At 41.5% G+C, this 14017-nt stretch overlaps 2 protein-coding genes across 2 annotated transcripts; both read right to left on the minus strand.

Annotated features, from left to right (window-relative positions):
* Positions 1–205: 205 nt before the first annotated feature.
* On the minus strand, positions 206–3401 carry LOC120286921 (L-type lectin-domain containing receptor kinase IX.1-like). Its single transcript, XM_039299530.1, has 3 exons — positions 2951–3401; positions 2720–2735; positions 206–1129 (listed from the first exon to the last, which is right to left on the minus strand). The coding sequence occupies exons 1-3, from the start codon at positions 2968–2970 to the stop codon at positions 206–208; spliced, it is 960 nt and encodes a 319-aa protein (XP_039155464.1). The 5' UTR covers positions 2971–3401.
* Positions 3402–8143: 4742 nt separating this feature from the next.
* LOC104416067 (bark leucoagglutinin-like) lies at positions 8144–13765 on the minus strand. Its single transcript, XM_010027505.2, has 2 exons — positions 13692–13765; positions 8144–8624 (listed from the first exon to the last, which is right to left on the minus strand). The coding sequence occupies exons 1-2, from the start codon at positions 13763–13765 to the stop codon at positions 8144–8146; spliced, it is 555 nt and encodes a 184-aa protein (XP_010025807.2).
* Between the last annotated feature and the right edge of the window lie 252 nt (positions 13766–14017).

The raw sequence follows: 14017 nt of genomic DNA on the forward strand, positions 1-14017 counted from the left end.
CCCAAAGAGGTGGTGGTCGAGGCTGCCATTGGGCATGTACTCGTAGACGAGCAAGAACTCACCTTCCTCTTGACACCACCCAACAAACGGCACAGGTTTCGTGTATTGTTCGGCTTATGATCTTCACCTCGTTGACAAAGACCTTCTCGGAGTGTCGGGACTCGGCAAAGATCCTTTTGACGGCGACCGAGGCGGTTCGAATGGCTCAGAACCCTTTATAGACTTGGGCAGACCCGCCTCGGCCCAGCCTTCTATCGTCTGCGAAGCCATTGGTCGCCGCGAGCAACTCTTGATAAGTGAACTTCGTAGGCAATGCGCCAATCTCTTTATCTATGTCGGTAAGGGCGACATAACCATGCTTTTCCCTCCTCTTGACGGCCAAAAAGCAAGACCTTGCGTAGATCACCAGTAAAAAACATGCCGTGGGAACAACGACCAGTATCCATAACCGGCGAGGTTCATCTACGTCGTCCAAATCCGAAGTGAACTCCCATGAATTGACGCTGTGTCTCTCTGGATCGCGGCCGAAAGAAGCTGAGAACCCGATCGCTGCAAATTCAGGAAGGACTCTTGCCAGATCAACAAGGTAAGAAAGCGAGTGATGGGCCTTGCCGTCGAACGACCAGAACACGCTGAGGTTCTTGCTCACAGAATTGTAGGTCACGTTAACATTGACCGCTTTCCCGCTGTGCGATCCGGGATCCCAGCGGGCATAAATGAGCGACGAGAGACTGTTCTGATTGATTCCTATGTGATGCACTGGAGGATCAAACTCCCAGTTCACATAGGTGTCGAACTCGACCATAACGATCTGGTTCCGAGGCCCCTCATTAGCCGTGGTACCGTTGAACAATCCCAGGAATTGTCCAGGTGAGTTGGGTGGGATCGGGATCCCGACAGGAGCGAGGAAGAAGGCGATGCCATCACTGTACCGAGCAGAGCCGTCAGTCTCGATGGTGAACGAGAAACAGGTTGAGAAGTTCGCTTGGCGCCTCGTGACAGGATCCCATATGCGGACAGGCTTGGCGTACTTAATCCGCCCAATTTGGTAGCCATGCGCAGGATGGAGGCGGGTGAGATCGACATGTCCATACGTGACCTCCGAAACTCCCTCGTACAATATGTCCCCCTATCCAGGGCGAGAAATGCAGTCTGAAGTCAAGTGCCACAACTGGCGCACGTTGGGACACTTAAGTGCCATAACTTCCAACCGGTACACTTAAGTGCCATTTTTTTTTCAAGTGGGACACTTAAGTGCCACCTCCGCGACCCTTGCCGGAAATCCTACGTGGCATTTTTTATTATTATTTTTCGCCTACGTGGCTCGCATGGGAGCTCCAAATCGGCATAAAAAATAATAAAAAATTTAAAAATTTAAAAATTTTAATTTTAAAAAATTTAAAAATTAAAAAAAAAATTAAAATTTTAATTTTAAAAAAATTTTAAAAAAAAAAATTAAAAATTTTAAAAATTTTAAAAAAAATTAAAAATTTTAAAAATTTTAAAAAATTTAAAAATTTTAATTTTAAAAATTTAAAAAATTTTAATTTTAAAAATTTAAAAATTTTTAATTTTAAGAAATTTAAAAAATTTAAAAAAAAATAAGAAAATTTTAAAAATTTTAATTTTAAAAAAAAAATAAGAAAATTAAAAAAAAAAAAAAAAGGGGGGTCGAAGGGCGGGCGAGGGCTGAGCCCTCGCCTCCGCCCGCCCGCCGTCGCCGGGAAGGGCGGCGACGGACGGAGGGAGGGTCGGCGGGGTCGCCGCCCCCGACGGCCGACGGCGAGGGCTCGCGGCCCTCGGCGGATCGTGGCGAGGCGCGACCCTCGCCCGGATGCAGGCGAGGGCTTGCGAGCCTCGCCGCCGGTCGCCCCGGCCTCGCCGGCCCCGGCCAGGGCCCGCGACCCCGGCCGACCCTCCCACTCCGTCGCCAGGCCCTTCCGGCGGCGGGGAGGCGGCGGGCCTTGCAAGCCTCGTCGGATGCAGGCGAGGGGTCGCGGCCCGCGCCTACCGCGACCCTCGCCCCGAGATCCGGCGAGGGCTCGCGGGCCCGCCGCCTCCCGCCGCCGCCGGGAAGGGCCGGCGACGGAGTGGGAGGGTCGGCCGGGGTCGCCGGGCCTGGCCGGGGGGGCCGGCGAGGGCCGCGAGCCCTCGCGGATGCGGGGCGGGTCGCGGCCCTCGCGATCCGGCGGGTGCGAGCCCTCGCCGTCGGTCGGCGGGGCCGGCGACCCGGCCGACCCTCCCCCTCCGTCGCCGGCCCTTCCGGCGATGGCGGGCGGGCGGCTGGCGGCGGGGCGGCGGCGGCAGCGGCGGCGAGGCTCGGCCCTCGGCCGCCCTTAGACCCCTTTTTTTTTTTTTTTAAACTTTTAAATTTTTCTTAATTTTTAAATTTTCTTAATTTTTTAAATTTTTAATTCTTTTTTTAATTTTTGAATACTTTATAATTTAATTAATTTTTATATTAATAATTACACGTAGACACACGAACGGCGTCGTTTTTGCGTTTTCTCGCCACGTCGGCGTGTAAAACGACGCCGTTTTTGGACTAAGGTCGCCGGAAAATTGCCACGTCAGCCATTTGGCCGGATTTTCGCCGGAGTGGCACTTAAGTGTCCCATTTTGCTCCGATGATGGCACTTAGTATGTACCATTTTAAAGTTATGGCACTTAAGTGTCCCGTCGTGCCCAAGTTATGGCACTCCAGGTGTCCCGACCTCCCCCTATCCGTGTCGAAGCTGCTTATGTTGAAGTAGAGAGGGGCAACACAGGGGATCAAAGGACAGCAGACAAGGCAGAACAAGAACAAGCGAGCTTGCAAAGAAAGAGAACGGGGAGTCGCGCGCGGCATACTTAAGACGGGCTTTGGTGGGAATTGGATCACCGAAACTGCGAGATCTATAGGTTACATTAGGGAGCTTTAAAATGAACCCGAGCGTACCTAATGGCTTACCGGACACGGCGAGCAATCATAGATCAAGCAGCTTCTATGATAGTTCCTTGTTTTCTGCTACAGTCAGATGGAATAGGTTATTAGACGTCTGGTGGGTACCATTGCTATCTTCCGAACACGAAATGTCAACACGGTTTTCCCTATCGCTCCAGCTATTGCGCAATAGGTGGAAAAAATTGCGAGTGTTTGAAAGAGCCTTGGACAAAGACCGTGGAGATGGAAACTGACCGATCGATAGTGACTGGCTGCCGGTGATATGAAGCTAGAGAACGAGCTAGCTGGCTGCAGATCAAAGATTTGAATTTTCTGGGGGAGCTTGTGTGTTTCACCATTTTTGCAGACATTATCCGACCACTCAATGTCTCTGTCCACAATTGTGGAGGAAAGGAGAGCAAGCTTTGGTTAAATGAAGAGACTTAAATGAGGTTGAGAGTCCATTTGATGCAGCTCGCATTGAGGACCAGCTCTCTCAACCAAGAAGATCGGCCCATATTAAAGCTCGATGAAACCGAGGAGAAGCCGTATCGACCATCCTTGGAGAGTTGCAGTCATCGATCTAGAAAAATCGGTGCCCCCTCAACTTCCTTGGAGGCCTAGGTGAGCAACTAACGGAGTTTCTATCTTTTCCTTTTCTGTTCGTTATTTCCAACCCAATTTCGACCATCCTACAGTGCTTATTTCAGAAAACGCAAAACATATAAAGTGTAGATCCAGAAGTCTTTGTTCATTTGGCTTTGGAATCAGGTTGATCCGATCTATATCAACAAAGATACGACTGTTCTATTGAGCCTGCTCAGTGTTGAAATTTCTGTTCGCCCTGTTTTCCCGTGTGCAAGTCACTCTCCCGATCCTATTGTTTGAAAGCCTACCCTTGGCTTGCATCATTGCTCAAAAAGCCATTGATTATGATGATGAAAAAACTTGAACACTACCTATCGAATTATCTTATTTGTCAACCATGTGTGCCAAATCTTTCATACAAGTTGTATTTGAGAACTACTTTCATGTTATCGAAGCACAAGAGCCATGGTCAAGTTCAATCAAACTCTTGTAGACCCTCATTTCACAGCTTGTCCAGCCCATCGAGAACATTACAGGTCTATTTGGTTCTTGAGATAGTTTCATTCGATGAAACTGTGTCGTAGGTTGTATTTTGAAAGTTCACATGGATGTAGAATCTTGTGTGATAGGGCAAGATAAAATCATTTTGCAAAATCTTGGTCTTAAGAATCCAAGATAAAAAATGTTATGCAATTGACATAGCATGTCCTTAGTGACTAACACTAAACTCCTGATGACCCAAGTATTAGTGGGGGCAATTGCTGCATACCCAAATGCATTAGACCCCATGCATGCAATATGTCGGATAATTTGAGTCTCACTAGGAATTCGTAAGATCCAAGAAATCTTGTTTACTGGATCTATATTTTCTGGCTGCGGCCAATAATTTTCTGTACCAGTGGCCCCCGTATGCCCTTTTGAGTTTGCTCCCGCACTATCATGGTTGAGATTTCGTGGTTTAAGCTTCACAATGAACCTCAAAAGTTACTGTCCTTCCTTGTTCAAAGGTGCGTGATGAATCGAATTTATCGCGCTTGTGATGGGAAACGGTCAGACACTTGAAGAGTCCCAAACAATCCATTCCTCACGAAACAAAATTGTAATGAAAAAGATCTTTGGGTGAAAACAATTGAAAACGTCCCATTTATTATTTTCACTCTTTCCACGAGGACCCGGCCGAAATCAGAACATGGTTTTGACAAAAATGAAACTATAGTTCTCGGTTAGAAAACATGTTTTTTTTTTCTTTTCTAATCAAACACAATAATTACGAATATACACAAGTAAAAACTAAAATTATTCTCATTTTCATAGGCATATTTTGAGAAATCACGTGCGGTCTATATAGAAAATTAAAGCAGTGACTGAGGTTGAATCTGCCTTGATCTTAGCTATTAGGCCTTAATGGAACTTATTACAAAAAACCCATTGTCCGCTTGAACCAAAGGTTATAGATGCTATAACAAAACTTCGTAAGAAAATAACTAGAGAAATCTATGAAGATCGAATTAGGTCTCAAGATAAAAATCGGTCTACCAACCACAAGAAAAGTGGAAATGAAAGCAATGTAGTTTCGAGTGAATGGATACTCCAAGATAGAACAAGAAAAGTTGAATCCGATTAATTCAACTTCTATGACTTTGGAATAATTAGAAAATTACAAAAAACGAAATTATTCATTTTGAGCAACAAAGTTCGATTTAATCAAATTTGACAACAGGTTTTCTAACAAGTCTTGCAAGGAGCTTTTGGAACTCTTAATAGTTGGTTGAATAACGAGTTACATTACTTGCCCTGCCCTCGACTGTCTGGCGGGATCTGGGTGCACGCACCATAGCCCCACCATCATCAAGCACTTCATCTCCTCCTATGGGAACTCCGAGTGCAACACCTCGTCAACCGCGCGCCAAGGACGTTGCTAGCAAGGTAGAGTTGCTAGACCCACTCGTGTAGTGAGACCTGGATCTCTGTTCTCATAGCTCCTCCGGCCATGACACCAAAGCTAAACATGTCGGACTCCGGGGTGGCCTTCCCTCCAATAAAGTATTTTGGCGCTAGATACCCACAAGTCCCAACCACGTCTGCCGTCTGAGTCCTGAACCGGGGGTCGACAAGCTTGGCCACTCCAAAGTCAGCAAGCTTGGTGCTGAAGTTGGAGTCGAGTAGTACATGGGCTGCCTTTATGTCCTGGTGGAGCACATATTGCTCGAGATCATCCTCATAGCTCCTCTGGCCATCATGCCGAAGCTGAACATGTTGGACTCTGTGGTGGCCTTTGTGGGATGCAAAACGTGCAATCCCAAGATCTTCATAACCAAAACAAGAGCACAAATGATTGAGTAAAAAGATTAACGCACCTATTTTGAAATCTATCGTTCTTGATGAGGAAGTAGAAAAATGATGATCCACGCGCTAGTCATTCTCCTCTATTGTCCTTTGTATTACTGACTTAATGAGCTGGTCCCCTCACCCTTTAGCGCTAGGTAAACGCTCCTTATGTGAGGATCTTTGTAAGAATTAGGGTTAGATGAGAGATTTGAGCACTATTTATAGAATTTTCAACTAGGTCCTCTCATTATAAGCTAGGCTCAACTCGGCCCACATTAGCCAGTCCCATATTAGACTAATAAAGAAACATTTTATTTCACTTTAGACCAACCAACCCCGTAAAATGGTAAATTACAATATCAATTTATGTAGCCTACATCTTGAAAACTCTTACATTCTCTCACTTGGGCTATATTAATTGAAATTGTACTGTATGTGCGCATATTAGTTTAGAAATAATTATTAATAATCAATTCCATCCCATAAAGTTTTTTTTTTTTTTTTTTGGTGACCCAGGGAACCCCTGCACAGCCGACAGCTGTGAAGTAAACATTGGGAAGGCACGTAGGAAACCACCACCAACGCACCCCGGGTAAGTCGCCAAATGATCCGTCAGCCTCCTTGCAACTTGCGTTGCAGGGGCTTCGAACTCTAGACCTCCTACGTGGAAGTCTAGAGCCTACCCAACGGAGCCACCGCGATGGGTGGTTCCATCCCATAAAGTTTCAAACACCAAATCATGACAGTAATTGCATGTATACACATAGAGCCTTCCATGATCATGAGTGCTTTTAACTTTATTGATATGGATTCAATATGGTAGTATAGCAAATGGATAATACCTCTCACAGAGAAATCCCATTTGTCAATCAATGTTCTCTTACATTAAGTGTCACAAAAAACTTGTGCCACTAGATAATGTCTTTATGGTTCCAATGAACTCACACATGCCTTATTTTTATGGTTAACATTTCTTTATATATAACAAGACATATGCATAAGGCTAATAACCGGATGCCCCTAGCTTTCACTACTTTTATTAATATGTATTCAACATAATAACAACACATTAAAAAATATTACTAAATGTAACAAACACAAATGTAAACTTTATTGCAGTAAAACCGAAAGAGCTCCCACTAAACAACAATATCTCATGATGCTTTTAAGCTCATGTTAATGACATGTTGCTCAAACACACAATGGCATAGGCATTTAGTTAGTGGATCTGCAACCATATTATCCGTGGAAATAAGTTATATTATAACGTCACATTTTTTACGTTTCTTTATAGTAAAAAATTTGACTACCATATATTTAGACTCTTTGAGATGTCTATCGTTAATAAAAATACTATAAATTTATTGTCTCAATACAACTGTATGAGTGAATCCATAAAATTAAAAATGATCAACTCCTTAATGAGGTTTTGGAGCTTAATAGCCTAAGTAGCAGCCTAAAAGAATATTACAAACTCTGCTTATATAGTAGGAGATGACATAGTGCTTTATTTACTGCATTTCCCGCTAACATAAATATGTATTATGTTATTGGTCTTGTATCATCCTAACAGCTAGCAAAGTTTTTTACATCTAAATATCCTGCTAGCTACAAGACTTGAACATCTATGTAAATCATCATACATTATACTTTTAAGTACACTGACACATGGTATACCCTTTAACTAGATTTTCTCAATATCTTAATAAAGACAATGTAATAGATTCAGTTCATTGCCCTTAATGATAAGAGCAATTTCTAGCTTACAATGATGTATATTGAATATTTCCAAAATACGATCAACAAATGTCATCTAAGATAAATCCAATATATATGGCGAGGACAATCTTTACGGACCTTAGTGCAAACGACAAAAGATGCATCGAGATCACTACTTGTAAGCAAAATATCATGTATATAAAATATGAGAAAAATAAATTTTCTCCCATTGATCTTGCAGTATATATATTAAATTACTTTGTTCCAAATTAAACGAAATAACAACACTGAAAATTTAATAATATTGTCTGGAAACTTACTTAAAATTATGAATAATAATTTTCAGTTTACACACAAGTTTACTGGAATCATTTGCTACAAAATCCTCCGGTTACACTATATAGATTTTGTTATCGTGTCTATTTAAAAAGATAGTATCTATTTGGCGTAACTCCATATAAAAAAAAAAAGAGCTATTAATGTCATGTTCACTTTAAAAGAATTTTTAAAAATACTAGAAAAAAATAACTATTAATGTCATGTTTATTCTGAAAGAAAGGTTCTTGCTCACAGAATTGTAGGTCACTACAATATCGATCGCTTTCCCGCCGTGCAATCGGGGATCCTAGTGGTCATAACAAGCGAAGAGAGCTGGTTCTTATTGATTCCTATGTGATTCAATGGGGGATCGAACTCTGGGTTCATGTAAGCGTCAAACTCGACCATGACGATCTGGTTTCGAGGCCCGTCATTAGCTGTGCTACCATTGAACAATCCGAGGAATTGTCTGGCCAAGTTGGGCGGGATTGAGATCCCAACAAGAGCGAGGAAGAAGGCCATGCCATCGCTGTACTGATTAGAGCCATCAATCTCGATGGTGAACAAGAAGCGGGTCGAGAAGTTTGCTTGGAGCCCCGTGACAGGGTCCCATATGCGGACAGGCTTGGCGTACTGAATCCACCCAACCTGGAAGGGCTGCGAAGGATGGAGGGGGGTGATATTGACATATCCATACGTGGCCTTCACAACTCCCTCGTACAATATGTCCCTCCTATCCGTGTCGAAGCTGCTTATGTTAAAGTAGAGAGGAGCAACAGAGGGGAACAAAGGACAACATACAAGGCAGGACTGTTGGAGATACAATTGAAGATTGTGATCGTGGATCGATCCTAATTGTGGACTGATTGATTTAGTGAATATGTGATAGTTTTAGTAAATAGGAAATTTATAATTCTTTGTCTATTATTTCCTTTTCTTCTCTTTCATTCTTGCACTATAAATATATTAATATACTTGTATACAAATCAATGAATATACAGAGAATTTCCTCCCTTTTTCTTGCATTTCCTGTCAAGGACAAGAACAATTGAGCGCGAATGCAGGCGCGCAACGACAGGGAATGGGGAGTCATGGGCGGCATTCTTAACCCCGGCTTTGGTCAGAATCGGATCTGTTACATTAGGGTGGTCGGAATCGGATCTGTTACATTAGGGTGCTTTATAACGAACCCGAGGGTACCCAATGGCAGACCAAACAGAGCAAGCAATCGTTGATCAAGCAGCTTCTTCGAAGGTTCCTTGTTTTCTGCTAAAGTCGCTGGAATGCATTAGTCCCAAGGAGGGACGGTCTTGTATAGTGGGTACAACTGCTATCTTCCAAACAAGAAATGCCAACATGGTGTGGCTATAATAGATTGTTCCTGTCATTTCCCAACCGGGGGAAAAGCTGCGGGTTTTCTAGATTGACTTGCTTTCGAGGATATGAAGAGAGCCGAGAGAGCTGACTAGCGATGAAACTTTTGCATTCACCGTGAGGAAGCTTGTATGGTTCACCTCTTTTACAGACATCGTCAGACCACTCGATGTCTCTTGTCTAAATTTGTACAGGAAAGGAGTCCGAGCTTTGGTTAGATGAATAGCAATTTGCAGAGACTTGAAATCTGGAAGGAGGACGCACCATATAAAGTTGGGTCTGTCAAAAAGCTTGTCGAGCAATGTCGTCCTCTTGAGCATTTTGGTTTTAAATTTCGACAAAGCTCATCTTGCAACATGCCAATTCGCTTTAGGAATAATCCACTCTAATCATCAGTTTTTTTTCTCTATTGGCATCCAATCTAATTACCTTATTCTTCAAATATGTGCATGAAATCTTTCCTCCAATGCTGTAGTTTGAGAATGCCTTTAATTCAATGGGAGCACACTAGACATGATCAAGTTCGATCAACTTACTCTTTTTTATCATCATTTCCCAGCTTGCCCAGCCCATCATCGAGAACATTACAGGCCTTTTTGGATCTTGAGATTTTTAAGTTTCGTTCAATGGAAATGTGTGGTTGGTATTACTTTGAAAATTAACATTGATGCGGAATTTTTGTGATAGGGCAAGATGAAGTGCACTTCGCAAAATTTTTATTTGAAGAATGCAATATTGATGGGACAATTGTTGCTTATAGGACAGATTAGACTTAGTGCATGTGATCGTTGGATTACGTGGGTCTCACTTGGAGTTTGTATGATCAAATGAATCTCATTGTGCTGACGTATAAGCTGCAGCCGATAATTTTCTATACTGATGGCCCTGGAAGCCCTTTTAAGTTCGGTCCTTCACTAATTATGTTGCGACTTTCATTGTTGACCTCAAAAGCTATTGAAGTGATATATATATATACATATATATATATATATATATATATATATATCTTTTTTCTTGTCCAAAGGTTCCAGATGAAAAGAATCTGTCACATGTCACGGTTGTTATTGTTGGAGAAATCTTTCCAGAATATTTTGAAGCTGACAAAACGTTTCTATCAGTCTAGTCTGAATAAGTATAGACCTTCTGTTTAAAGTCTGAAGACTTTCAGATCACCAGACTCAAGACTCAAGACTATTTTCATTGACAGTTTTTCTAATCCAGTGACGAAGTGCCGAAGTATTTGGCTGAGGATTTAGTCCTATCCTCTGGAGAAGATCTCTTGGCTGGATAAATATAACGGATTCTTTTATTCGTAATCAAGATTGTTTGAAGATCCGATGGTCGATGAAATATTCTTGGAAGGTTCTATTCTTGGAAACCAAGATCTTGATTGTATGGGCGAACAGGATTGATGGGCTATCGTCAGGTTCCTTTAATAGCTCGAATGATCTTCTTGATTGATTCCGTCCAACGGGTAGATTGGAGGAATTCTTTTGGTAAGTGCCAACGGGTATGATGGCATAAAGGAGAATAAAAGGAAGACATTCTAGTTGCTTTAGTGCATGATAGAGAAATTCCAGAGTCTAAGCACCTTGATTATTAGTCGATACATTTTGAGCGAAATTGTATACACAAAGAGTGTCTATACTTAGAGATACCTTGAGCGAGTGTGGTAGATCATCTACACCGAGAAATCAAGAGAGAACAACGCTGTAACATCTCTTTGTTCATAGTGGAATCCAGCCAATAGGCTATCAGTGCAGAAGAATGGACGTAGGCTTGAAATAAGCCGAACCACTATAAACCGCGTGTTCAATTTTCTCTTCTCTCAATCTTACTTTGATTATTGTTTGTCTCAAATTTATCAACTGTCTAGTATTGTGCAATAATTGAGAAAAATCCTTTATATACCTATTCACCCCCTCTAGGTACTTATACTAGCTATATCAGTTATGAATATAATTTAGGGTTGATGAGTCTTCAACATTCTATTTCTGACCAAAATAATACTCAAAAGTTTTTAGAGTGAAAACAACTTAAAACATTGCTTTTATGATTTTCGCTCTTTTTTATGTGGACCCCACCGAAATCAAAACATGGTTTTGACAAGAATGAAACTGCGTTTCTCAGTAAGAAAACGTGATTTTTTTCTCTCCAACCTAATAATTTAAGAATATACAAAAGTAAAAGCAAAAAGTTATACCCATTTTCATGGACATATTTTGAGAAATCACATGCGGTCTATATAAAAAATTAAAACGGTATCAAATGTCGCATTTGCCTTGACCTTAGCTATCATCATGAAGTTACTACGAAAAACCCATCTTAAATAAATCTCGTAGTCAACAAAGGCCTGAACTAATCTCATGAATCAAATAAGACAAAAATCAAGACCCAGGCAGATGGCCTGAAAAAACAAATCGTTTGTAACTTGGTCAACTGGAGAATCGAACCTACCACAGCATATTCCAATTCCTTGACCTCTTTCTAAGTCATCCCCACGGGTTTTACCTTTAAAAGAGTAAATTTCGTGGATGAAAACTAGTGTAATTCATGTAGCACTGCTCAAAATAACAAAGTAGTAAAACAACCGGCCTTGGCGAAATGTCCTTTCCTACGCGCCCAGAATATTTAATTAGCAAGAAAGCTCTCCCATAATTTCTCATCTTCTCTATATTGTAAACTCTGTTGACATTCTACCGATTGCGAATCAATACATTACAATGCAATTGTTTCCCGTGAAAGAACCGAGCAACATTGAAGCAAACGTTATAAAACTGCAAAATGATGTTGTGATGCTCCCAATACGTCACAGTTAATGCATTTGCTAAAGTCTTTTCACTTTTTTAAGCATGTAGATTCAAAGGATGTGACGCCCTTAGCATGTCACGGCTAAAGCAGTTACTAAAGTTTTTCACTTTTTAAGCATGTAGAAGTCTGTACGATTAAAGAACACCTATCACATATAAAATTACAATGTCCTTTCCCTACACATTGGGAATATTTAATTAGCAAGGAAGCTCTCCCATAATTTCTCATCTTCTTTATACATTGTAAACTCCGTTGACATTCCACCGATTGTGAATCAATACACTACAATGCAATTGTTCCCAAGCAACATCGAAGCAAACATTATAAAACTACAAGACAATGTTGTGATGCCCCTAGTACGTCACGGCTAACGCATTTACTAAAGTCTTTTCACCTTTTTAAGCAAGCAGAAGCCTATACAGTCAAACAACACCCATGACATATAAAAATTCAAAGGATGTGATGCCTCGGCACGTCACAGCTAATGCATTTACTAAAGTCTTTTCACTTTTTAAGCATATAGAAGTGTGTACAATTAAAGAACATCCAGGACATATAAAATTACAGTTTCCTTTCCCTACACGCCCAAAATATTTAATTAGCAAGGAAGCTCTCCCACAATTTCTCATCTTCTCTCTATCTTGTAAACACCATTGACATCCCACTGATTGTGAATCAATACATTACAATGCAATTGTTCCCAAGCAACATCGAAGCAGACATTATAAAACTGCAAGACGATGTTGTGACTCCCCTAGTATGTCGCGGCCGACGCATTTACTGAAGTATTTTCACTTTTTTAAGCATGCAAAAAAGTATATGGTTAAACAATATCCGAGACATATAAAAATTCAAAGGATGTGATGCTCCCGGCACGTCACGGCTAACTTACTTACTAAATTTTTTTCACTTTTTAAGCAGGCAGAAACGTGTACGGTTAAAGAATACCCAAGACATATAAAATTACAATGTCCTTTCCCTACATGCCAGAATATTTACTTAGAAAGGAAACTCTCCCACAATTTCTCCTCTTCTCTCTATATTGTAAACTCCGTTGACATTCTACCGATTGTGAATCAATACATTACAAAGGCGTCACTTGGGCGTGTCCCATTACTGGACCGTCCATTACCCAGAGGCTTGACTCTTGAGCTAATTTCTTGTACCATCACTTGCGCGCGTCATATTGCTGTACCATCCAATCCAAGACGGTATGACTAGAATCTATTGCTGCTGTTATTTGTCAAATGGGGGAAAATTTGCAGGTGTTCTAGAGAGCCGCGTATGAAGACCGTGGAGATGGAAACTGACCAATCGATCTCCCGAGTTGACTGGCTTTCGATAACATAACGGGAGCGAGCGGGCGACCCCGGATCGGTGTTTTTGCATTCGCCAGGAGAGCTTCTGCGGTTCACCTCTTTAACAGAAATGATCAGACCCGGTCAACGTGTCTGTCTACAAGTGTGTAGGAAAGGAGCGCATGCTATTGTTAGATGAGCTGCGATTTGCAGGGACGTGAAGAGCGGTTGAGAGTATATTGCTTCGAAGCCACTGATTATGACGAACACTACGAACCCAAAAAACAAAAATAAGAGCCACAGATAGTTTTTTAGCTGCATCATCATCATACCATGTCACCGTGCCTGTCGTCAATGCCATGTCATCAGTGTGCCACGCCATCACCATGTCATTGAAATATGCCATGTCATTGCTTGCATGTCATTGAGTGATTGTATGTTAGGTTCATAAAATTGTACGTCATGCTGGAATAGTTCCATAACAATTTTACCACTCATTGGAAACTGCATGTTAGGTCATTTAATTACCGCAAGCCAAGTTGGAATAGACATACTTAGTATGTCGTCGTGTTTAGAGTACTTGGATTACATACATTACATACATTACATTTTAGCGTTAGCTTTCACTAGATAAGAGAAAACCTTAAAAAGGATTTGA

Source organism: Eucalyptus grandis, chromosome 8 (assembly GCF_016545825.1).
Source record: "Eucalyptus grandis isolate ANBG69807.140 chromosome 8, ASM1654582v1, whole genome shotgun sequence".
In the NCBI taxonomy this organism is placed as follows: Eukaryota; Viridiplantae; Streptophyta; class Magnoliopsida; order Myrtales; family Myrtaceae; genus Eucalyptus; species Eucalyptus grandis.